The 27,638-nt window shown below is 42.6% G+C and overlaps 1 protein-coding gene across 1 annotated transcript; it reads right to left on the bottom strand.

Annotated features, from left to right (window-relative positions):
• Positions 1-289: 289 nt before the first annotated feature.
• On the bottom strand, positions 290-27,119 carry LOC115161948 (potassium channel subfamily K member 10-like). Its single transcript, XM_029712842.1, has 7 exons — positions 26,498-27,119; positions 18,260-18,645; positions 10,301-10,418; positions 5,386-5,546; positions 4,193-4,385; positions 3,031-3,173; positions 290-2,718 (listed from the first exon to the last, which is right to left on the bottom strand). Exons 1-7 carry the CDS (start codon positions 26,550-26,552, stop codon positions 2,044-2,046), a joined length of 1,731 nt encoding a protein of 576 aa, XP_029568702.1. The 5' UTR covers positions 26,553-27,119; the 3' UTR covers positions 290-2,043.
• Positions 27,120-27,638: the final 519 nt, after the last annotated feature.

Below are 27,638 nucleotides of genomic sequence, written 5' to 3'. Positions count from 1 at the left end.
GATCAGTATAAAAGAGGCTTTTATATAAAAATGATCTATACATGGTTTCATAGCAGGAAACAGCCCTGAAGATTAAACAGGGGGTGTTTTGAGGGGCAGACACAGATGGCCTCAAGAGGGGATTGTTTGCTTGTGTTCCAACAAGGCCATTGCCAATGAGAGTGAAAGCGATACACGGCTGGATACATCCTTTTTCCATCTCGATGAAAACCTCTGATAAGGTAGAGTCAGAAATAGTGATGTTGGCAACACAATAACTCTACGCTCAAAGGAAAAAAACAAGCAACTCCCAATAGCACTTCATTCAGTGATATTTATTTCCAAAAGGCACTCACTACATTTAATGTAATGGTGGCACAAGTAATACTGTGAACAACGTCCAAATACTGAGCAGGTGTTGCCCATGCTAGATCAACATGGGCAGTTAAAAATGCTATGCTAACCATCCTCTTCTGAAGCAAGTGGTGGTATACAATCAATACCATATAGCATTCATATTTTTGCAAAATAGCATGCTTTTGTGTTCCATGTCTTTTTTAATACGCATTTCTTTGTTGCGTTATAACATTGAGAGTCCTTTGCTGCATTCACACCATGCTAATTCTGCACCCATATCAATGCAAACACAAGGAATGAAAAGACTGTGTACATACGTACAAATTTGGGTGTGTATATGCCTGTGTGAAGTGTGCGCGTGCGAGTGGGTGAGAAATTGAGGGAGATATACATAGAGGTAATGTTATTTAACCCATGCATCTTAAAGGGTTTGTAATTAGATTATTATAATACTATTAGTAAACCACAATTGAAATGCAAAGTTGATTCGTGCATGTTGTCAGTGTCATTATCCCTCCTCTGTCAGAACACATCAATGTTCTTTATAGAACACATCAATGTTCTTTATAGAACACATCAATGTTCTTTATAGAACACATCAATGTTCTTTATAGAACACATCAATGTTCTTTATAGAACACATCAATGTTCTTTATAGAACACATCAATGTTCTTTATAGAACACATCAATGTTCTTTATAGAACACATCAATGTTCTTTATAGAACAGATCAATGCAACATGGTACACTCTGTATAACAAAGATGTCGTCTCAGAGTAACACATTGTGTTCAAGCAAATTCTTGGATTTTTTGTATCATACAAGTTATCGCCAAAAAACCTCTGTGTCCCAAATTCTCAAATTTGACAGTATCCTGTCTAAGCAATTAGGGGCATTTCCTCCTTCCTTGCATTGTGGCTAATCTTCCGTTCCATTGTCATAAACTGTCACCTTCAGAAAGCCATTCTAGGTGCAGCCAAAGCTCCTCTTTTACAAAGTGTGAATGCAGCATCCTTTAGTCACATTTCAACGACAACATTAGGACCACAAGCCCTGAGATTCAAGTTTTAAAGAAAGTTCATGAAGTTGGTAGCGTAGTCATACACTTAGACATTAAACAGCTTAGCTCATGTAACATGCACACACAATGTGGCTGTGTTTATTCATTTTTTATCCATTTTTCATAGAGTTTATGTATTGTGTTGGAATGAGAACAAATGACCAAATCCGAGTTACTCTCCAGTCTTTCACATTGTTTGTTCTTCTCTCAGCAGCTCAGTTCTCTGGTCCTAAAATGACCTCAGATAGGGGACTTTGATAGTCCTAAATAGTATGTGCATATAGGTCCCAGACTCCCCAAAGAGACATCATAGCAGTCTGCTACTGCATCTTATTTGCTTTATCATTGACTCTTCTGATTAGCAGCCATCTTCTCTTCCCTCAAAATAAACATGACCATCATTTTGGTTGTTCTGTACCACAAGAACCCGGAATCTCAATATTTTACCACGTGATTGTAAAAACTGATGATGCCCATGTCTTAACTTCAGGTTATTACGGCACAGTGAATATTGAATAACATTACATAGCACACAGGGACACAACTGTTCCCCCAATATCAAGCACACAAAGGAGTGAGAGAGATGTAAGGCACATACGGTAGTGATGATTAAAACTTATTTTTCTCAGGAGGAACAGCCAACAGTCTTAAGGATCCATCTGGATATGCAGCTCCTTTTCTTCAAGTTCAAATGTCTCCTCCTCAGTTTCTTTATCTTTGGTCTGTAGTGGTATGAATGGTACTGTAAAACCGTTCTGGGGCTTGCACACTTCCACGAACAGCGGCAGATCGGACAGGCTGGTATTGAACTCTTTGTCTAACCCCTCATCTTCCTCCTCCTCCTCCTCTTCCTCCTTACTCTCCCCCATCTCCATGGGCGGAGTACTATAGGGCCTGCATCGTAGTTCATCTGGGATGTTTTTCTTCAGCTCGCGGTTCTTGTTCCTCTTGGCCAGCTTGGTGACAGAGCCCAGGCGATTAAAGATGTTGTCCTCCGAGGCGGCCACATTGTCGGACCGGTGTGGATCACACTCGGCCCCTCTCAGACGCAGGTTGTTGAGCTTGGTATCAATGCTCTCCTGGGACGAGGTCTTGTAGGGGTTGGTGTCCAGGCTGTTGAAGACGGCACGGCGTTCAGGGGAGAGCATGTCCATGGAGACGGCCCGCTGGTCCAGGCCCAGCTGACGGCGCTCCATGCTACGGATGGTGGCGGCCCGCTGGAGCTTGTCGCTGACCTCCACGCTCAGACGCCGCCGCGTCTCCCGGAACTCGGCGCGCACGTTGGCCTTCCACTCAGCCGCGTGGGCCTTGATCTCACCGACCTTGTGCATGTCAAGATAAAACCAAGGTCATTTCACACCATGAAATACTATAACGCATGACAATCCAAATTAACCGACTTTTACCTTATTAAAGGAATAGTTTACAGAATTGATGGAAGTAACTACCCACTGGGCATATACGTCAGTTCAACTAATGTGAATTCAACGTGAAATCCACAAAACATTTCACATTTTCATTGGATTTAGGTTAAAAGTTGGATGAAAAAAATGAAATACATAAGCTCGTGTAGTATTCAACTACAACATTCCAGTTCTTTACCATAGTAGTATACCGTAGTCATATAATCTTACCTCCTCTTTTGTCTTCTTGGACAGAACCCTCAGCCAGTCACCGATCATACTCAGCACTGCAGCGAAATAGGCCAAACCCACCAGGATCCAGAACCACACCAGTGGTCTATACCAATTACGATACTCCACCCTCCGGTCCCCTCCTGTAGGATGTAAACCAACAATGAAACATTCAGCATGATGAGAGACCTGGGTCATGTTCAGGAGTGCTAACCATATCAAAATATGTTTAAACTGAAACCAAAAATGTGTGTTTGTTATTGGATAAGTGCATGCAGCAGTCCCTCCCTGTTTCAGTTCATTTTCTTCTGTTTGGTGCCTAATTAACACAACCCTGAGTCACAGATTATTTTGGCACATATTTATTTTATTATAATTTATTTTTTACCCCTTTTCTCCCCAATTTCGTGGTATCCAATTGGTAGTTCCAGTCAACAATAGAACAGAAACGACCAAAGCTAATTTTCTGAAGATAAGCGTTTGTGTGTCAAAGAGCGATTGGAAAATAAATAATAATTGTGGTGCGGCAGCAGCTCTGTCAGAGAGATCGAGCTAAGACAGCCTGGTAATTGACATCAATTTCACTAAGGCAATAGACAATTGCTTTTCACATTATGAGCCCTCTCCACGTTCACTAAGACCCCTCCATGAATGATAAATATATAGCCACAGTAGAAATGGCACAGCAGGAAGAAATGACAGACACCTCCTCCCACCATAATAGAGTTTAAAGCTAAATGAATGGGTACAAACAGTTGTTAGAATGATAAATGTGGTAATATTTCAAAAAAGGCACAAGCACATCGGAGCTATCTTTTTGGCAGGTGCATGGTAATAGTTGAATAAGATGAGAAAAGAAACCCGCACACTGCTCTTGATAGTATCACTTCTCTTTAATAAGCTTTACGTATCGACCTCAAGGCCTTCGTCAGAGCAAGAGCAGTGTGCGGGTAACACTTTAATTGAAATGCTTTATTAGTTGTTTTAAGCATGTACTGTATGAGCCTTTACGATGTCTTAGTATAAAGCTTTTAACGTGATGTCTGACTCAAAATGGCAGCAATTTAGAGATCCTTATCAGATAAACATCTGGTTATGGCACCTTCACTGCCTAAACCTTCAATGCCTAAACCTTACAGTACAGAAATATGCTAGCTCTCACCTGCCACATAGTCTCCTATTCCAATAGTTGTCAGAGTGATGACAACAAAGTAAATGGCCTCCAGTCCTGTCCAGCCTTCTATGTGTTTGAAGATGACTGCAGGGATGGTGACGAAGAGGATGCAGCCCGCCAGGATGAAGAGTAACGTGGAGGCCACTCGGATCTTTGTCTGGCTGATCTGGTTCTGTTTGCGCTGGGGGAGGAGAAGAGGACACACACACGAACAGGCGCACACACACACAGTGGAGGCGATGGAGGTCATTTTAACAGAAGGCGCACAGTGTGTTGTCGTTCTGTGGTGGCATCCCTACTAAGTTCTAGTAATGACATTTGTGACTCTGACAAGGTGGCATCTATTTATCCACTCTGACACCGCCTGGTGATGAGCTAAAGATGCATAAGATGCCTGATTAGATCAAATGAGACGTAACGGTGGCTGTGGCTGTGGGCTGTCACAGAGGCATAGCTCACTCAGTACAGCTTTCACCCCAGGGGTATATTCATTATGCAGATTGTTGCAAAACATTTAGTCTGTTCAAAACGTTTTGCAACAAAAACCGTTTACTCAAAATGGAAAATGTTTTGCAATGAATATGAGAGTTTCTATTGCACAAATTCAGGTATGTCCCTACCCATTTCTTTCCGTTTGGTTCTTAAACAGTAAATGGTTCCGTTGCGAGGCGTAATGAATACCCCCCAGGTATTCCTGTTTGACTGCAACACTATAAAACCCCACAGGGCAGATTGGAGCTGTTGGGTGAATCAGTGTAAAGCATGACAGCCATCGCCGCCTGCTCATTAACAACCCATAATGTAGACCCCATACATCATTAACAGAGGATAATACCTCACTCAGTATGGGCAAACTTTCACTTTCAATTTGGAAAACCCCCAGATCTCTCTAATCTCTAGTCCAGGGGTATTCAACCTTTACCCTACGAGGTCTGGAGCCTGCTGGTTCTGTTCTACCTGATCATGAATTGCACCTATCTGGTATCCCAGCGGAGCAATTAGAAAATGCAGTGGAAATGGCTTGGAGGTCCAGAGTTGAGTTTCAGGTCTCTAGGCTATCACTATCTCACATTTAAAAGTTATTTTGATGATAATCAATAATTATTCTTATAGTACATCAAAATAGCATCATTATTATTCATATTGTTCATGCTGTGGATTACTGTATGCTGTGAACTTACTCTGAACATTTTCTCCACCTTCGCGATGCTTTTCACAAAAATGGTCCCTAGCTGGTCCCCCACACCGGCTAGCAGAAACCCAAACAGAGGGATGCCGAATATTGCATACAGGATACAGAAAATCTTCCCGCCCTCCGTGCTGGGGGCAATGTTACCGTACCCTGTGGAAGGAACAGAGAAGGAGAAGAGGATGTTTTTCGGATGTGAAAAGCCTTAAACCTCTATATCCTATCAACGGCAGACAACCACAGTGGGTTTGTGCAACACCAAATCCATCTCCTCTTCCCCATAGACTTATACACACACTGCTATCTACAAAAGTCTAACATGGGCTGTCTGTTAGCTAAGCTTCTGTCCCTTTGTCCACCGCTTGCAGAGTGTCCGTTTCCATTTGGAATCACAGAAGTGGGTATAGGCTAGTCCAACTCTTCTGATTTAATTAGAGCCATGCCACTGAACTGAAAGTGAAAGACCTCCTTCCGCCCCTCCATCAAACTAAAGGCCTTCCGCCCCTCCATCAAACTAAAGGCTAATGGTTTGGAAGGTTCTGTTGAAGACAATGCTATGATTGATGATCTGATTCCACACCTATGACACAGCGGCAGAGCAACACAGAGACAGTTTCCTGGACCCTGACTATGCCCATTCCATTTCCTGGACAGAAATTAACTTTCAATGCATATTCTCCATTGAGTGTAGTTTTTTATTCCAGAAGTAGACTCAATCTGGTTCGAGGAAACTGGCCCATACGGTCTAATGTAAATGGCACTACCTCAGGTAAAATGTTAGAATGTTTCATCAACCAATGCGCTTGACTTGAACTACAGCAACACTGCCTGATAACTACTCCAAACATCCTCCAAATCATTCCTAATCCTGTTGAAAATGAATAACAAACACAAACAAAGCAGTAACGAACCACGAAGGTGAAACGTGGTTTAGCTACGTCAGCTTTCCACCGTCGTCAAGGAGATAATGGAGACCATTCCTCACTCTGACAGTAGCATGACTCCCAGGAGCAGAGCAGCTCACTTTATTTCATCTGACAGGAGCCTCATACTCACACATTGATCTCATATTAAAACCCCTGAGAGGCAGTTTGCTGGTATGGACCTTATTCACAACTGAACGTTCTCCCAGCTACGCGGGTAGCTAATAAACGATCCTGTCTTTTCAAATCAGTGAAGTTGACAATACCATTCTTGTGAGTATCCCAAATGTAATACTATTGTTTTAGGTGTGCAGAGGTTTTAGTCACACTTTACTTGGATAGTCTGGATAGTCCATCTGTAGATGTTCTACAGATAGTATGACCATCTGTTGATAGGAAACTGCTTGCTGAGGTTAGGGTTAGGTTTAGAATAAGGGTTAAGGTTATGTTAGACCTAGGGGTTAGGTTTAGAATAAGGGTTAAGGTTATGTTAGACCTAGGGGTTAGGTTTAGAATAAGGGTTAGGGTTAAGGTTAGACCTAGGGTTAGGTTTAGAATAAGGGTTAAGGTTATGTTAGACCTAGGGTTAGGTTTAGAATAAGGGTTAAGGTTATGGTTAAACCTAGGGGTTAGGTTTAGAATAAGGGTTAGGGTTAAGATTATGTTCGACCTAGGGTTAGGTTTAGAATAAGGGTTAAGGTTATGGTTAAACCTAGGGGTTAGGTTTAGAATAAGGGTTAGGGTTAAGGTTATGTTAGACCTAGGGTTAGGTTTAGAATAAGGGTTAAGGTTGTGTTAGACCTAGGGTTAGGTTTAGAATAAGGGTTAGGGTTAAGGTTATGTTAGACCTAGGGTTAGGTTTAGAATAAGGGTTAAGGTTATGGTTAAACCTAGGCATTAGGTTTAGAATAAGGGTTAGGGTTAAGGTTATGTTAGACCTAGGGTTAGGTTTAGAATAAGGGTTAAGGTTATGTTCGACCTAGGGTTAGGTTTAGAATAAGGGTTAGGGTTAAGGTTAGACCTAGGGTTAGGTTTAGAATAAGGGTTAGGGAAACGGTTAAGGTTAGATATAGGGTTAGTAGTTAGTTGAAATGTTACTGATAGTCTATGTTTCACAGAATCGTGACTGGATGACGACATGGATATTCTGCTAGTGGGATATACAATGCCCCAGCAAGATAGAACAGCACACTCCGGTAAGACGAGAGGGGGGGGTTGTCTGTGCATATTTGTAAACAACAGCTGGTGCACGAAATCTGAGGAAGTCTCTAGATTTTGCTCGCCTGAAGTAGAGTATATTGTGATAAATTGCAGGCCACACTACTTGCCTAGAGAGTTTTCAGCTATACTTTTCATGGCTGTTTATTTACCACCACAGACAGATGCTGGCACCAAGACAGCACTCTGTCAGCTGTATAAGGAAATTAGCAAACAGGAAACCACTCACCCAGAGGCGGCGCTCCTAGTGGCCGGTGACTTTAATGCAGGGAAACAAATCAGCTCTACCAAATTTCTATCAGCATGTTAAATGTGCAACCAGAGGGAAAAAAATTCTAGATCCCCTGTGCTCCACACACAGAGACGCGTACAAAGCTCTCCCTTGCCCTCCATTTGGTAAATCCGATCACAACTCTATCCTCCTGATTCCTGCTTACAAGCAAAAATTAAAGCAGGAAGCACCAGTGACTCTGTCTATAAAAAAGTGGTCAGATGAAGCAGATGCTAAACTACAGGACTGTTTTGCCAGCACAGACTGGAATATGTTCCGAGATTCTTCCGATGGCATTGAGGAGTACACCACATCAGTCACTGGCTTTATCAATCTGTGCATCGAGGACATCGTCCCCACAGTGACTGTACGTACATACTAGAGGTCGACTGATTAATCGGAATGGACGATTAATTATGGACGATTTCAAGATTTCGTAACAATCGGTAATCGGCATTTTTGGACACCGATTATGGCCGATTACATTGCAGTCCACGAGGAGACTGCGTGGCAGGCTGACTACCTGTTATGTGAGTGCAGCAAGGAGCCAAGGTAAGGTGCTAGCCAGCATTAAACTTATCTTATAAAAAACAATCAATCTTAACATAATCACTAGTCAACTACACATGGTTGATGATATTACTAGTTTATCTAGCTTGTCCTGCGTTGCATATAATCGATGCGGTGCCTGTTAATTTGTCATTGAATCACAGCCTACTTCGCCAAACGGGTGATTTAACCAGCGCATTCGCAAAAAAAGCACTGTCGTTGCACCAATGTGTACCTAACCATAAACATCAATGCCTTTCTTAAAATCAATACACAAGTATATCTTTTTAAACCTGCATATTTAGTTAATATTGCCTGCTAACATGAATTTCTTTTAACTAACTTAACTTTTCTTGCATTCTGTGCAAGCAGAGTCCGGGTATATGCAGCAGTTTGGGCCGCCTGGCTCATTGCGAACTGTGTGAAGACCATTTCTTCCTAACAAAGACTGTAATTCATTTGCCAGAATTTTACATAATTATGACATAACATTGAAGGTTGTGCAATGTAACAGCAATATTTAGACTTATGGATGCAACCAGTTAGATAAAATACGGAACGGTTCCGTATTTCACTGGAAGAATAAACATTTAGTTTTCGAAATGATAGTTTCCGGATTTGACCATATTAATGACTTAAGGCTCGTATTTCTGTGTGTTATTATATTACAATTAAGTCTATGATTAGAGCAGTCTGACTGAGCGGTGGTAGGCATTCATTCAAACAGCACTTTCCTGCATTTGCCAGCATCTCTTCGCTGTGCTTCAAGCAAAAGGAACACTTATGTGAGAATGCCATTCATTGACTACAGCTCAGCGTTCAACCCCATAGTACCCTCAAAGCTCATTACTAAGCTAAGGATCCTGGGACTAAACACCTCCCTCTGCAACTATATCCTGGACTTCCTGACGGGCCGCCCCCAGGTGGTGAGGGTAGGTAGCAACAGATCTGCCACGCTGATCCTCAACACTGGAGCCCCCCAGGGGTGCGTGCTCAGTCCCCTCCTGTACTCCCTGTTCACCCACGACTGCATGGGCAGGCACGACTCCAACACCATCATTAAGTTTGCAGACGACACAACAGTGGTAGGCCTGATCACCCACAACAACGAGACAGCCTATAGGGAGGAGGTCAGAGACCTGGCCAAGTGGTGCCAGAATAACAACCTATCCCTCAACGTAACCAAGACTAAGGAGATGATTGTGGACTACAGGAAAAGGAGGACCGAGCACGCCCCCATTCTCATCGACGGGGCTGTAGTAGAGCAGGTTGAGAGCTTCAAGTTCCTTGGCGTCCACACCACCTACAAACTAGAATGGTCCAAACACACTAAGACAGTCGTGAAGAGGGCACGACAAAGCCTATTCCCCCTCAGGAAACTAAAAAGATTTGGCATGGGTCCTGAGATCCTCAAAAGGTTCTACAGCTGCAACATCAAGAGCATCCTGACTGGTTGCATTATTGCCTGGTACGGAAATTGCTCGGCCTCTGACCGCAAGGCACTACAGAGGGTAGTGCGTACCGCCCAGTACATCACTGGGGCTAAGCTGCCTGCCATACTGGACCTCTACACCAGGTGGTGTCAGAGGAAGGCCCTAAAAATTGTCAAAGACCCCAGCCACCCCAGTCATAGACTGTTCTCTCTACTACCGCATGGCAAGCGGTACCAGAGTGCCAAGTCTAGGACAAAAAGACTTGTAAACAGTTTTTACCCCCAAGCCATAAGACTCCTGAACAGGTAATCAAACGGCTAGCCGGACTATTTGCATATTAAACAGATTGAATGGTCAAGAATAACAGGTAATGTAACTACAGATGTGAATGATCACATAGGCCTCAATGGAAATAAACAGATAGCGGTGACCAATGCAGGTGTGTGTGCAACAAGATGAGCATTTCGCTAAATATGTGTATGCGACCAATAACATTTTATTTGATGCTATTACCTATGGTTGTGATGACTGTTCCGGCGAAGAAGAAAGCACTGCCCAGGTCCCAGTGACTGGAGTTATAGGATGTGTCTCCTATTGGGCTGACCCCAGCATTCACAGCATCTACAGAGTGCTGGACACACAAACGCAAAAGACATTCACCAGTTTAAAAGGAATTAGACAACTTCATGTGGATAAAGATGATGGTATTATGTTCAAAATGGCAGCATTGTTTGGTGGTACAGAGTCTCTTGAGAGTTTCTCTTTCAGTTATCCTACAGCTATAAAAGCATGTGTTGATTGCTAAACCATAACATAATTTGCATGTTGAATAGCTGAATTCTCAGGGGGGCTTTGGCATAAGGATCTGTCAAACCTTCCCTTGTGATTTCCTAAAGGAGCCAGTTGCGTAACATATGACTGCTGTGTAGCTTAGCGCTGATGACGCCTCTGCACGGTGAATCATCAGGACAGTGCCACACACACAGAGAGAGAGAGGGCACGTGGGGCGGGCGGGGCACATGATGCCCACGATGTCCTGAGCAACCCTCACACTCTGTGCCAGTCTTCCAGTCTACTCGTCAGGAAGCCGGCATGCCAGATGGAACATCGGCGTGTCGCGCCACAGGAAGTAGCTCAGGGTGTGAGGGATGGTGGGATAGGTGGAAATGGCTGAAGGCCAAGTAAACAAGAGCAGAGCAGGAAACACCATGACAGTCCAGAGGTAGGGGGACATAGGTAGGGGAAAGAGGTAGGGGACAGAAAGAGGACAACGCGAGAAGACAGAGGGAGAGGACAGAGGGACCTGATTGTATCTGATCATCACTGACCATGCTGATAGCTGCTTGTGTAATGGAAGTGGATTTTCAAACCATGCTTGAGTGTTGACTAACCTTGCCTGAGACCTGAAGAATTTTGTTACTGTAGCTACAGTGGGCTAACACAGTATCGTGATGCGCAGGAGACCTGGTTTTGAACTCTGGTTGGTTACACATGCAATCAGCTCCTCTTTCCAAACTGACAGTCTAATCATAGCTTATGTTTGATGAGTAGTTACTGTACATCTGCCCCAGGCTTTGTTTGTATCATCACTATATAATGAAAGAAATCTGACTAAGATCTTTGGACACGCTAAACTTTGAAGCACAAAATACCTTCTAATTTCCTGTGTTAAGAATCTACTAGTCATTCGATGCCTCTCCTCTCCCATGTAACAGGTTGTTGCAATGCATGAGAATGGTTTCTCAATCAACTTATCTAGTAAAATAATGTAAAAAAAAAAGCCCCATCCTATTTGAAGTGAGGAGGAAATTCAGCAAGTCTTGGAGGATAAAAATGATTATTCATTGTTAAAGCATTTTGGGTTGCTTTTAACAATAAATAAGCATGTTTTTTATCAACTTCCAGTGTCCTCCAAGAGTTGCTGAATTTCCTGTTCACTTCAGTATGCTCCTCAATTCATGCACCTTGGTTGGAAAGCAAGGATAGCAGCTGTGATCCTTTCCCTGAGCCCCATCCTTTCCACAGATTATTAATGACATCTAAATGAAACCCCTGCCTGTATCAGAGGACTGGTGAAGACCTGGCACTGGGCAGAGCAGCAGCATGCCTGGATAATGAAAGGTGACTCAGCGTTTCTATCAGAATGGGTTTTGCTTCAGGACACCTTGAATAAGTTCCAAAGAGATCAATGTCATCTCCTTTAGAAGCAGCCAACACCATCAGGGATCTGCACCCTGAAATACAGATACAGGTATAGGATCTTAATCCTGCACACCAGGAAATGCAAACTTAGTGTATTCAAGGTTTGAAAAGGCTTCTAAAGTTTGTAATTTCCACTTTAAAAATGTCAGACTTGATTTGCCCTAACTAAAAATGTATCAACCTCGACAAAAATCTCCATTAATTATAATCCACACAAGAATTCACATTTCCTGTTACGTTATTATCCTGCAGTGAGAAACTGGTCGAATTAAGATCCTATATCTGTTTGCATTTAAAACATAACATATGTAGGATCTGATAGATCTTTCAGACATGTTTTACTCCTGTGTTAAGGCAGAGTGGGTTGTGAGGTCCTTCTTTAGCCTCTGTTAAACCACATGGTCTGTATTGCTTCTATAACATCCTATTCATACAGATGTAGGATCTTAATTTGAGCCAGTTTGCTATAGCAGCAATTTAATCATGCAGCAACAGGAAATGTGAATTAGTATGTGGATTATAATTAATGAACATTTTTGGTAGGGGTTTAAAAAAAATTTATCAGGGCAAATAACACTCATTTTCTCCTAATGTGCTTGCGTAGACATTCTTCTGCTGAACCTTGTCTGTTTATTGAGGGCCTTCTCAGTTAACCAATACATGCCACATACATTTCTCTTTTTGTCAGGATGCACAGACAACACATGCAGTATTGTGTGAAACTTGCCAAGATATCTTGGTTATATTGTTACATTTTGTTATTGCCACTTGTGCATTGCAGCAAGAGACTAGTACTAGTCATGAGTTGATATAGGGGGACTAGATTCTGTAGTGGATGTAAGCTCAAAGTCACTCCCTACCCCCATAAACAGTGAGAGAAAAAGTGCTGTAGAGATTCCACAGAAGAAGGTTGTCACTGTGTTCACCACAGAACTGACACAGAGTACAGGGGAGAGATATACAGATATACATCTCCCCCAGTACTCTGGCCCAAACCCTGCTCTTCCCGGCCCTGCCCTGCGCTGCCTGTCCTGTAGGCTATACCTCAGGGCTAAGAAACTAGAGAAGCAGCCTGGCACACATCCCAGCACTGCTTATCATCTGCCCTTTTCTCTGCCAGAGAAATCACCTTTGACGTTGGATTGGAGGAGGATGTTTACGATGCTGTGTGCATAGACGAAGAGCGGTGGGGTGATAGAATCATAGCCATAGTATTGGGTAATTAATAAAGGCGCCAGGGTAGTACCTCCGTGGGATGGAGTAACACGCCAGGGTAGGACCTCCGTGGGATGGAGTGACACGCCAGGGTAGGACCTCCGTGGGATGGAGTGACATGCCAGGGTAGGACCTCCGTGGGATGGAGTAACACGCCAGGGTAGGACCTCCGTGGGATGGAGTGACATGCCAGGGTAGGACCTCCGTGGGATGGAGTGACACGCCAGGGTAGTACCTCCGTGGGATGGATTAACATGCCAGGGTAGGACCTCTGTGGGATGGAGTGACACGCCAGGGTAGGACCTCCGTGGGATGGAGTAACACGCCAGGGTAGGACCTCCGTGGGATGGAGTAACACTCCAGGGTAGGACCTCCGTGGGATGGAGTGACACGCCAGGGTAGCACCTCCGTGGGATGGAGTGACATGCCAGGGTAGAACCTCCGTGGGATGGAGTGACACGCCAGGGTAGGACCTCCGTGGGATGGAGTGACACGCCAGGGTAGGACCTCCGTGGGATGGAGTAACACGCCAGGGTAGGACCTCCGTGGGATGGAGTGACACGCCAGGGTAGGACCTCTGTGGGATGGAGTGACACGCCAGGGTAGGAACTCCGTGGGATGGAGTGACACGCCAGGGTAGGACCTCCGTGGGATGGAGTGACACGCCAGGGTAGGATCTCCATGGGATGGAGTGACACGCCAGGGTAGGACCTCCGTGGGATGGAGTGACACGCCAGGGTAGGACCTCTGTGGGATGGAGTGACACGCCAGGGTAGGACCTCCGTGGGATGAAGTGACATGCCAGGGTAGGACCTCCGTGGGATGGAGTGACACGCCAGGGTAGGACCTCTGTGGGATGGAGTGACATGCCAGGGTAGGACCTCCGTGGGATGGAAGGGATCGAATGACACACCATACACACCAGCCTGCACCCTGCCTCATGTTTGACAATGCTGGCTCAGTTGTTGACAACAATATGATCTGGCAAAATACAGTACTCAAACAATGAGTCAGAATAAAAGGCAAAGTAACCCAATGGCTTCAGAAAAGATGAAAATGGTCTAATGATCCTCTAGATTCAGTGTGATGGAAAGACCTAGTCACCAGAGTATTGTGGGTACTGTAGTAAATCAAGCTACACTTATAACATGATGTGGCACATTACTGGACTTTGAGGGACAAGATACTGTAATGAGTAACCTGTTCAATCCCAAGCAGCAGTAATCACACCAGAGCAGAGACCCTGAGAAACAGTTGACATTCTCCCAGCCCACTTCCATACATCCTGGGTCCTCCAGGACAATAGCCCCTAATGAATAATTCATTCCACAGCAGATGCTTTTAAGACTTGCGGCATAATTTAACCTCCCTGGGCTGAACATGTAGGCAATTATCTCTGCTTTACCAATGAAGAACATGCCTGAAGCCACTTTTTAAATGTTAAGCACTCCAAAGATGATGGTTCAATTTGAAATCCCATTTTAGCTTTTAGATTACAAAATACCTTGCATGCTGCCGCATACGAGTCACAAAAATCCACTCAGGAAACAAAGTACATCTATGTCTAACACTCCTATGTCAGCTAATGTCCGTGTAGAAATGTAAAAATGTACACTACCGGTCAAAAGTTTTAGAACACCTACTCATTCAAGGGTTTTTCATTATTTTTGACTATTTTCTACATTGTAGAATAATAGTGAAATCAACAAAACTATGAAATAACACATGGAATCATGTAGTAACCAAAAAAGTGTTAAACAAATCAAAATATATTTTATATTTGAGATTCTTCAAATAGCCATCCCTTTGCACACTCTTGGCATTCTCTCAACCAGCTTCACCTGAAATGCTTTTCCAACAGTTTTGTTGGCTGCTCATCCCAAACCATCTCAATTTGGTTAAGGTCGGGGGATTGTGGAGACCAGGTCATCTGATGCAGCACGCCATCATTCTCCTTCTTGGATAAATAGCCAATACAAAGCCTGGAGGTGTGTTGGGTCATTGTCCTGTTGAAAAACAAATGATAGTCCCACTAAGCCAAAACCAGATGGGATGCCGTATCGCTGCAGAATGCTGTGGTAGCCATGCTGGATAAGTGTGCCTTGAATTGAAAATAAATCACAGACAGTGTCACCAGTAAAGCACACCCACACCTCCTCCGCCATGCTTTTTGGTGGAAAATGCACATGAGGAGATAATCTGTTAACCCACACCGCATCTTACAAAGACATGGCGGTTAGAACCAAAAATCTCCAATTTGAACTCCAGACCAAAAGGAAAAATTTCGACCGGTCTAATGTCCATTGCTCGTGTTTCTTGGTCCAAGCAAGTCTCATCTTCTTATTGGTGTCCTTTAGTAGTGGTTTCTTTGCAGTAATTCAATCATGAAGGCCTGATTCACACAGTCTCCTCTGAACAGTTGATGTTGAGATGTGTCTGTTACTTGAACTCTGTGAAGCATTTATTTGGGCTGCAATTTCTGAGGCTGGTAACTCTAATGAACGTATCCTCTACAGCAGAGGTAAATATGGGTCTTCCATTCCTGTGGCGAACTCATGAGAGCCGGTTTCATCATAGCGCTTGATAGTTTTTGAGACTGCACTTGAAGAATCTTTTAAAGTTCTTGAAATGTTCCGTATTGACTGACCTTCATGTTTTAAAGTAATGATGGACTGTCGTTTCTCTTTGATTATTAGAGCTGTTCTAGCCATAATATGGACTCTTTTACCAAATAGGGCTATCTCCTGTATACCACCCCTACCTTGACACAACACAACTGATTGGCTCATACGCATTAAGGGGGAAAGACATTCCACAAATTAACTTTTAAGGCCGCAACCTGTTAATTGAAATGCATTCCAGGTGACTACCTCATGAAGCTGGTTGAGAGAATGCCAAGAGTGTGCAAAGCTGTCATCAAGGCAAAGGGTGGCTATTTGAAGAATCTAAAATCTAAAATATAATTTGATTTAACACTTTTTTGATTACTACATGATTCATGTGTTATGTTATAGTTTTGATGTCTTCACTATAATTCTACAATGTAGAAAATAGTAAAAATAAAGAAAAACTATTTTGACCAGTAGTGTATATTTTTAGGGGACAACGTATTTTGGGTTGCAGATACTCTATATACACTGAAACATGTCAATTAATGCCGAGTTGCCTATTTAAACTCTGCAGTAAAATATCCATTCTGCATTCTAAGCATTACAGGGCCAGAGCATGCAGTGAGGCATGGCAACTGCATTGGCATCCCTCCATCCCCAGCACCATTTTCCAGAGAGGAATTAATCCGAAATGTCACAGCCCTCTGCTTTAGCCCGTTTCCCTACTGCGTCTGAGTTCTACTGTAACTAAGATAAACGACCACCTCGTTTCACAGTTAAAAAGTTCAAACAAAAACAATTACAAACGCTCTCACTTCCAATCATTGCCCAAACCCGAGATCCTTGAGTAATAGCGAGCGAAGAGTATCCAAGTCATTAATGATTACAGTTCACACTGGCATCTTTGTGTTTCACTGTGTATTAGTGAACCGGCCAGCATAAACTCCGCTTGGCTCCCTACCTGGCAATTTGTTTCCCTACACCAGTGGGACTATGGCCTGCATTGTCCTGCATTATCCTGTCCTGTATTATCCAGTGTTTCACAGCTGAGGGGTCAATATCTGGCTGATCCAAACACTGTTTTACGAGGAGCTGGGAGCGTTCAGCCCTGAAAACTCTGCTGGCGCTTGCAGAAGTGAGAGCGCTGCAGGATAAGTCAAATAAAGCTGTTTATTAGGCTTCTCCTCACCAGATTCACTACTTCACGGTTTTCATTTTCCAGGAGGTGAAACGTTAGATTGAAGAAGCTATTGTTTTCTGGAAGCTGTTGTGAACTGGGTGCGAGAGGTTTGTCTCAATGGCCTGTGGACCTTTGTAGCTCAGTTGGTAGGGCATGGTGCTTGTAATGCCAGAATAGCGGGTTTGATTCCCGGGACCACCCATACGTATGCACGTGTGACAGTAAGTTGCTTTGGATAAATGTGTCTGCTAAATGGCTTATATGATTCTATCAACTAAAAGGGAGTAGGACTCTAAGAACAGGCAGGTATACCCTTTCAAGTCAAATGGATCAAGATGAATCTAAAAGAGGAAATCTATAGAATGACTTAATGTAAAAAGCATACAGTTGCATGATAGGGGTATCTGCCAACTTTCTTATTAGCTATAGATACACCTGATGAAAGAAAGAGAAGTCAGTATTGCTGCTGACAGTTACATAATGTATTCCTGGTTGTACGGACATCTATCATAGCTATGATACAGATTAAATAATGCCATACATCTGTGACGGACCGGGATTCGAACCTGATTCTCCCGTGCGCCACAAGACTGTGTTAGCCTGCTAAACTAAAGCTTAGGCATTAGCTTGGGGAGCTAACACAAATCTTCAGGATTCAGACTTACAATTCTTATCAATCATGCGTGCTTCAGCGAACCACCGCCGTTACACATCCACCTAGATGTAGTTATTGTCAGTTTGCCATTCTGATCACTATTCTACCACTTCTCCTCAGTCGTGTCTCTGAGCAGTTATTATGCCAACCACGTTCCCTGTGAGGCACTAGCAATAACGAGTGTCATTAGGCATCACAGTTAGGAGAGTCTGGCAGTGGTAGCCAAGGTCTGAATTACTCCACATGCTGGCACGCAGGCGTCTGGGCATAATGGCCAAAGTAGCACACACATAGGGCATTTACCAATCATAATGCAGAGTCACGCCCACAGTATGGTGGTCAGTGGTCGCTTTGAATTCAGTGTGACACACAGCTAGACTCTATAGTCATGTTATTAAACTAGCCTGTTTAGTGTGGTTCCTATCTTAGTCCAGGATGGCTGGCGGTGTTTAGTGTATAGTGTTTGTGTGGGGCTTGGCTAGCATTGGATCGATACAGAGTTCAGGTTTCCGGAGACCTGAGTCCCCACTAGGGACCCCAGACAACTGGAGACAGGAGAGCTCCAGTATCGACTGCAGACTGGCCTTGTGGCTGCTGCGGTCTTTCCTTACCTTGATGAGCGCCTCCAGCTCCGTCGGTGAGACACAGGGGTGTTTCTGCAGGAACGCTGCCTTCTCCGCTGTGATGGTCACCTTCTGGTTGCTCTCGAAGGGCTGCTCCAGGGCCCGGAATACCAGACCTCCCCCGACCAGATAGGCCACCACAACCACGAACACCGCCACCACCGTCTTCCACTTCATGACGGTAAACAGGGGCGAGCCGTCCTTGCCCACCGCCTCCATGCTGGCCACCATGCTGGCGGGCCTTGACGGAGAGAGTCGAGGAACGGTGCAGCCCATGGGGTTCTGCATGGTGGCCACACTGGCCTGCACCAGGCTGGAACTCATCATGCCTGGCTGGACCTTCTTTTGAGGGAACAGATTGGTCTGGGCTGCCACTGCAGATAATAAAATGATGAAACATTATTGATAGGAGCTGCACTATGGGTAAAGTTCAATTTGTAATCACACACTGGACAATCCAAAAATCTATGAAAGGAAGGGGTGGAATACACTACCGTATGCACGTTAGGAATAGGTGAATAACCTTGTAAGAATACCATATGGAACTGGGCTTGATTTCCTGGGCAGTTTGGGCTTCAGTCTATCAGTCCCAGGAGTATGACAATGAAACAGTAGTGGAGTGTGTCTTGATGCTTGAGGTTTTGAGATGGTAGAGAGCGAGAGAGACAGAGAGACATAGAGAGCGAATCTCAAAGTGTTCTATGGGCTTTCAGAAAACCCATTACGGTTAAAAGCAGGCATCTCAGAGCGCTATTTCAGCCAGTGGATTCACAGGATCTGGACTGGTATGGCTCGTAGCCTCAAGCAGGCTGAGAATGCTATGTTATTATGGATTAAAAAGTGAGCCTTCTTTATGAAACAATGATGGGTTGGTAGATGATGTCCTAATGCTGTACCGTCTGAATAATATTTCAAAAGAACACCGGGAGTTGATTTTCTGTTTGTCCCCTTGTGATATGGATTTGTAGTTATAAACATTCACAATTCATAGCCAAAGCATTGAAATATTTTTTCCAGCTGCATTGCTTCTTTTTCATGAACCTCATAGTCATACCTTCAAGATGCTCGTTTTCACCATCACATTATGTAAGATTATGCATATGCTCGTATTCATTCCTTTACACTTGTGTGTACTAGGTAGTTGTTGTGGAATTGGTAGATTACTTGGTAGATATTACTGCATGGTCGGAACTAGAAGCACAAGCATTTCGCTACACTTGCATTAACACCTGCTAACCATGTGTATGTGACAAATACATTTGATTTGATTTTGATTTGAAAGTCGTCACCGTTCTGGCACATCTCATGTGTACACACTATACAAAGAAGCCTTGGTTTTGATGATGAAAACCAATGGAATTAGTGCTGGTGATTTATGTAAGCATTTAATAATGTCACTGTAAGGAAAAACATTCACTACAGTGGTCTTGCAGGTTCAATGAATTTTGATGAGTAACACTGCCTGCCACAAAAAGGAGAATAATTGTATGTGCAACACTTGGCTGCATGTAGCCCATAAAACACGGCTGACATTTCTCCCAGAAGGTCACACTGATGATAGCAGCAAGACAGGTAAATCACTTGCTACACTGGTGGTTGGAAAGGCGGCTGGGTAAACATGTGACTGTGCACGAGAAGAGGGCAGCCGCATGGACGTGCCATACATGCAGGATTGGCGGGAACTACCCATGCAGAGCTCGAGCTCTAAGTCCGATGAGGTCATGTGTTTTTACCCCATCTCTCAATGGAGCCCTATACTGCAGCAGCTGTAACACACCAAGGTATCTTTAATGGCATTATATTAGCCATTTATCCTTCACTTCAACTGACTAGAGTGTGGCCATTGTCAGTTCCCCTCAAATAGAACATAAACAAGGGCATAGACCTTGGTGAGTGACTAAATTATGTTCACATATATTTATACATAAAAGGCCATAGGAAACATGGTTCCCTCTTCGGACTGGGCACAAACTGGTTGAATCAACGTTGTTTCAATGTCATTTGTCAACATATTGTGGCGTGGAATCTATGTGGAAAATACATTGGATTTGTAAAAAGTCATCAACGTAAACTGTTGTTTAAGGGTGAAATTTCAACATAGAATTATGTTATCATGGTAACAAATTTTCAACATATTTCACACAAGGTTTGGCTATGTTGAATTTGTACCTTTGAAACAATGTCAGATCTGCAACGTCATATCCACGATCAGAAAAAAAAGAACTGGACAGCACATCCTACTGGAGAGTTGATTTACCTACAACTATCCATTTGGTCTCCCATCCAGGATTTTAACCAAGCACAGCCATCCTTAGCTTTGATATTTGTCGCTGACAATTACCAATGTGCTATCATGAGAATGATAATTGAGAGGTCTCTTAATCACTAACTAGACTCCCTGATGCTATGGAAGTCCTTCGAAAGGGCATGTTTAACCGGGCAAACGAAATGCAACCATACATCATCAATGAGGCTATTTAGACCTATATAGAAATTGCGTAGTTATCAACAGCTATTGTTTCAATAGACAACACATATAGGCCTAGGGTTTCAAACTTTGGTTCAAGTTAATAATGGACATGTTGGATTCACGTCTCCATTTCAACCAAAATCTAAGTTAAAGACCATGACCACCTTAAATCTAACTTTATTTAAAGTGCATTTAGTTTGATTTGATCCTATTTTTGAACTTAGATTTTTGGGTGAGATGGAGACATATCAATTCTTAATTTGGAGACTGGATTTAAAGTCTGGGGTGGCAGGTAGCCGAGTGGTTAGAGCGTTGGAGCGTTGGACTAGTAACCGAAAGGTTGCAAGATCGAATCCCCAAGGTAAAAATCTGTTGTTCTGCCCCTGAACAAGGCAGTTTACCCACTGTTCCTAGGCTGTCATTGAAAATAAGATTTTGTTCTTATCTGACTTGCCTAGTTAAATAAAGGTTAAAAAAATAAAAAGTCAAAGTCAGTGGTACAAAATATACATCTCCTTCAAAATGTTGATATTTGGTTGCGTTGACAACCAAACACAATTCATTACCACTTTTGAAATAAAGTAAATAGTCTATTAACTTGTGGACAAGTTAACAAATCATGTTGGATTCACATCTCCAACTAAACAAAAATGTAAGTTAAAGAATAAGATTAAGCCAGTGGCTCAGATGAAACTATCTAAGCATTAGTTACATCTCTTTTAAATGTTAATATTTGGTTGCATTGTCAACCTAACACAATTCTATATGACTTTTGTAATACAGTAAATAGCCTGAAGGCTCTTACAAACTAATGTAACCATTTTTATTCAACCTTAAAATGAGTAACAGTAACCTCAATGTGGCCATGGATGAGTAACTATAAAAGTATTATGTTATCATAGAAAGTGTGCATGTTCAAGATAGCAAGTAAAGGTTACAGGTCTGTGGAGATCTACACAATAAATATCTGTGCAGAATCTCGAACATCATTGATCACTTGCACTACATACTTTTAATGTAATCTCAACTACAATCCAGGTCATTTGGTTCTGCTATTAGATGAAGCACAGTGATAAAACATTAAGTTGTATGAATAAAACATATGACATTGTATTCTCATTTGAACATTGTTGTTTGAAGTGCAGTGATAACACATTTAGATGACAACTATACCAAAAATCAGACATGGTTTGGAATTTGGTTGTGCTTTTAGACAATTGGAAGCATAGTGATAACACATTGGGAATTCAACAAACTTCAGGCTGTCTTTTTGAGTGTGTGAATAAAGGTTGAAATCTCATTGATCAATGTCTCAAACTAAAATGACCCACATTTCCACGTTGAAATGCCGTGGTGTGCCCAATGGGGTGTTTGTGAGGATGGGATGGGGAAATGCTACCAGCTAATAACTGCAAGGAGTCGTATCTGTGTAGTTAGAGTAACAAGAATTTAAGCTTTCTGCCCATATAAGACATGTCTATGTCCTGGGAAATGTTCTTGTTACTTACAACGTCATGCTAATACATTAGCACACGTTAGCTCAACCTTCCCGCGGGTGGGACACCGATCCCGTAGAGGTTATTTAGGGTTGGGATCATTCTGAGGAAATGTTCACATATTTAAAAGCAATAAAATGATGATATTTCTCTGTCCGCTTTTGTATATAATCTAGATCATGCATTCTATTGTACTAGGTACTGATTCATCAATTTTCTGATGTGTTTTCTTGCTTGATCATGTGACGTGCAATAATCCTTGAAATAGAAGCCAGGTGTGTGTTCCGACCACAGGAGGTTGGTGGCTCCTTAATTGAGGAGGACGGGGTCGTTGTCATGGCTGGAGTGGAAATAAGTGGAATGGTATCAAATACATCAAACAAATGGTTTCCATGTGTTTGATGCCATTCCATTTGCCTTCATTACGGCCATTATTATGAGCCGTCCTCCCCTCAGTAGCCCCCTGTGGTGCCAATATTTACACTGATGATGGCCTGAGGCCGAAATGTTTGTGTTTTGTTTTCAACTTACGCACTATGATTTTTTAGGCACCCTGATGTTTTAATAAAGATATTTCTTTTGCACTCAAGACTCAGTTTTGGATTTATATATTTTTTTGACAGTATGCAGGTCTCCATCTCTTCCAGTATTGTTATTCTGACTCCTACGCACCTGGAACAGACACTATTCAGTAGTAAGGTCCTTAAAAAAGAACAGACAACCTCATCATTTTTGAGTTGGGATCAGAGCCATAGCCAACAATTAGAAAAGAACTGAGGACCATTGTGTCGAGATCAATGCTGAGCTCACTGAGCAACCTGCTAGCAGAGGTGGAGAAACCTAGAACATACTGGGGGAAAAAACGGAAAATAATTATTGATCAGAGATGGACTGGCCACCTTGCCACGGTATCAGTCATTCTGAAATCAAGTGAACATCACAGAGATGCTCAGTGAAATCAAATCTACTCACGCATATGGCACAGATGTAAGCCAAGCTTTAAGTTTATTGCTAACATATCTCCTCGACCCTTCTAACAAGTTACTGCAGTCAGAAGCTACGGATCTGCACACCGGTGTCAAACTTTTCCGCAGTGCATATGGGTGTGTTGAAAAACTGCAATGTGGTGCTGGATTCGAAAAGCTTAGCGAGGCATGCCAGTAGGGCACGAGCACACCAGATCCAAGCAAACAACTGAGACTCATGAGTAAAACTCTGCAGGAATATGGAGTTGAAAGCAAAGTGGGTAAGCATGATGATGGAAGCGAGAGGAAGTGTAAATGTGCTGTGCTGGGGAAAATGTCATCACGATTTAGCAAAGGAAATAGTCAACTGGTGGAAGCTCTGTACCATGGATCCCGAGAACCCAAACTTTTTGGATGTGAACAAGGTCAAGCCACTGTTGGATCTAACCAAAACTGAACCAGTGGAAGCAGAGTTTATTGTGGCTGGTACATTCTTGCAAAGTGAAATCGCAACCACAGCCAGCAAAAACCAATGGACCCCACTCAGTGTTTTTCAAAGATACGGTGGGCCTTTGTCAGCAATGTCGACTGTGCTGTTATCACTGAAACATGGATTAACATTTTGTGCATCTACAATAATGTGTGAAAATTCCTTCTCCACTAGGGCTGGGAGGTATACCGGTATTGATGCATGGACTGGTTTGGATTTTCTCTCTCTCTCTCTCTCTCTCTCTCTCTCTCTCTCTCTCTCTCTCTCTCTCTCTCTCTCTCTCTCTCTCTCTCCAATCTGCATGGTCAATGCAGCATATGCAACAATGTTGATGACAACGATGCAGTTGACACTTTTCTTAGCAAGACGTTCCTAAATCTTGTTAGCCGCTAATCGCTAGCTAGCTAATAAATGTACTGCGTAAGAGCAAACGTAAATAGCTATACAGCCTGAAAATACCAGTGATGGTGTAGACCTAAATCAGCATGTTTGTGCAACAGGATCTTCTAAATTAGAGGTAAACGCAAAGCAAGAATATGTTAGCTACATGAAGTAACTAAGAGAAAACATTCAATGTAGCCAAAGATTATAGGGTCCCATAGGAAACACCTATCAACACTTTAGTTCCTACCCTGTCAAAATATCTCCTCCCTGGCATTTTCATTCGTTGTCATGTCAAACACTGTATTAAAAGTGCCCAATATTATATAATTAGAATAGACATTCTATTTCCATGATTCCAAGTTAGCCCTAGTGTTTTGCTCTAAATCGCAAGTCAAATTGCAACATTTGGTTAAAAATAAAGCCCAGATTGCTTTCCCATATTGTGCAGCACTACGTGGCAGTGTGGAAATGATCTCAAATGCAGAAATTGATTAAAATTATGACTTTTTTGGGGTTGAAGTGCAATTAAACAGTGTAAAACAATCAGAATGGAGAAAGACCCATTGAAATCACTTAGAATATATGTGTTGCCGCCCCAAGGTCACGCACTACTCAAAGAACTTCAATTATTAAAAAACATAAAATACCGTCAAATCGTCCTTTGTTTTTTTAATACCATGATATAATATTTGGGCCATATCGCCCAGCCCTATTCTCCACTATGAAGAACATATTCAGTGAACACAGACACAGCATGTTACATCAATGAAAAGCTCAGCTTGTCCAGCTGGCATTTGAGAGTAATCTGACAAGTACATTTCACCAGGAAGGAGAATGGAATCAGAAACTTCAAAACCTTATCGAGTAGGCTGCAACTCTTCTAAATGGTAAGTTACAACATTTATGGCCCTGGCCACCATGCAAGAATTATTCATTCCGATTTTTTTATGTAATGTTTAATTACATTAGTCCTATGCTTTTTACTTCAACGCATACTAGATTTATCTGTGATTCTTCATGTCCAATCGATGGTGCTGTTTTAAATGAGCACATCTTGGGCTACCAGTCTTCATGGGGCTTCTCTTCAAAATGGCATGCTTTCTTATGTACAAAATTACAGTTGTGTATGTGGCAGCATTTCAGATACATTTTTATGTCGCAGTACTATAGGACCAATATAATTTGTTTAGCCTACTAAAATAAGTAATCAAATGTTCAATCGGTTATCATTAATTTGCATTACAGTCGTTGTGTGATAGGCTACTGTAAAACTGATGTCAATACCATGAAAATGACACATAGACTATTTTTTTGCGTGTGTGCGGTTTGGTTTTACTATGCTTGTGGGTACCACAAGTCAGACAAGGACGATTTGGACAAGTGGGGACATTTTGGGGGTTAGGTTTAGGGTTACAATGAGGGGTTGGGATTAGTTTTAGGGTTAGGGTTTGGTTTAGGTTAGGTTGAGGGTCAGAATTTAAGGGTGAGGATTTTGAACGGTAATACATTTCGTGGTCCCCACAAGGATAGTAAAACAAACGTGTGTGTTGCTCTCTGAATGGGAATTTACTTTAATTTGCGGCAGATTGAAAGTGGCTACTGTCATGTTGGGCATTTAACATCAGATATGAATATAGAATAATGACTTGGTTTGAATTAGTTAGTTTATCTGAAACTCTCCCACGGAAAATAATGCGCACATGGAGAAGTGGCGACTTGGCTTACTATAGGTTACGTTCATTGCGTAGTGAAACAAATTCGACAGAAATGTAGCCTGTAGCTCTAATGATTGAAGTTTAAGCTATGAAGCCTGTAAGAATCTTTCATAAACTAGTGGTGCTCATCGTGTCGAGCTGTTCTGTGCTTGTTGGTAGGCGCAAATTGTGTGTTGGCCTATGGCAGCTAAGGCTGCATTTCAGATAAACGTGTGTCTTAATGGGGCATATATTTCGTGCGTTTTTATATAAAACAACGGTTGTTGATGTGTATGGCTACATTTCAAATCCATTTTTGTACATTCGAACAGCAGTAGGACTAAAGCAATACTAGCTGATTTAAAATGCCCCTCAGGCATGTCATCCTGGTGCCAGGCCTAGATGAAATGTATCCATAATAAGTAACAGTTGTGGTAGGCTATGCGCCATTCCTCGTTGGATAGTGGTCATGCAACACATGCTCCTGTACGTGGTGTACACATTCACTGCTGTCATAAATTGACGTATGTCAATAACATCAGATTTATGGTTATCAATACAGTTAAAGTTTCACCTATAGTCCAATTACATAAAGGTTAGGCTATTTCAAGTATGTTTAATTAAACAAAAAAGCCTATAGTACACGTAAGGTAATCTTGGAAGCTTTAAACTCAATCGATCTGTTTTTATTGTTTTATTGATTACCAACAAACGTTCCAATACAAACCTGGCGAAGGGTTGGCGTGCCCTGGTTTTCTTGGGTTCTCTGTGGGAAATTTCATCTTGATTTTCGGTTTGCCACAATGGACCGAACCCTTGGCGAAAACAACTGACTGGAAACAAAAAAAAACCTTGTCTTTATGTGAAATCTTTCAACGCCCTTTCTATTGAATCCTTTGTTTTTAACCGAGAGAGAATGGAGAACGGTAGAGAGTAAAAACACATCATCCGTGTATTATTTTGCTGGTCAGTGAGAGCGAGGTGTACACCCGGGTAAAAAGCTCATTACAAGCTCCCCTCTCCCCGCAGCAGCCTCGACTCAAGGATCACCAGCGCGGCGCTCACTCGATATTGCTCGTTGCACCACATTCCACGCCAGTCCTTTTGTATTGTAAACAACTACAACACGTAGGAAGAGACCGGGCTCCTACGGCGTTGACGAACTTCACGATTACATGTTCAAGAATTGCTGTCTCTACCGCTGTAACAAATGTAGACTTCAGCAAAGGAGTAGGCTAATTGGGTGATGGCGCGTATGTCTCCCGCTCTTTTTAATGCTAGTGCGCCAAGAGGTGGCGATCTTACGGCAGCACTCCAACCCCGGGAGGCATATGCCATCCACGTTCAACATGGAGAAGTCAGGTTTGCTTGCATTTTAGATGGGCAAGGCATTGATTAATACAGTTTGTCTTGTTAGCCAACCTTTCCAAAAAAAAACGAGGCTTGTATAGGCTGTGTAGAGCATGGAGCTCACGGACAAAAGCTCCCCTTATGAATGAGGTGGAATGCGGCAGCCCCCAGGTATTGAATATACCAGGTGGTGGTAGCTGATAGTGGATATAGTGGTCCCTGCGACAAAGCTTTATCATAACTCCCTGTGTTTCTGTACACATCATTACAGTATCCAAACATGCAGAAGAAATCAATCACCGGTGGGTATCTCTGCCCACTTCTCATTTTGAGTTGGAACAGAAATATTTTTGGCGTACAACGTACAGTATTTTTAGGTCAGACAAAGCATTGGCATGAGTCATATTTCCATGGTGCAAAGATTAGGAAGTCAATTAGAGATATATTTTTATACAAAAATAGGCTACTATATTGTTTTTCAATTTGCCTAAAACGACGTTTTGTATAGTTGATGTGTA

The sequence above is a fragment of the Salmo trutta genome, chromosome 1, assembly GCF_901001165.1.
Source record: "Salmo trutta chromosome 1, fSalTru1.1, whole genome shotgun sequence".
Taxonomy (NCBI): Eukaryota; Metazoa; Chordata; class Actinopteri; order Salmoniformes; family Salmonidae; genus Salmo; species Salmo trutta.
This window is presented reverse-complemented; position numbering and strand designations above follow the sequence as displayed.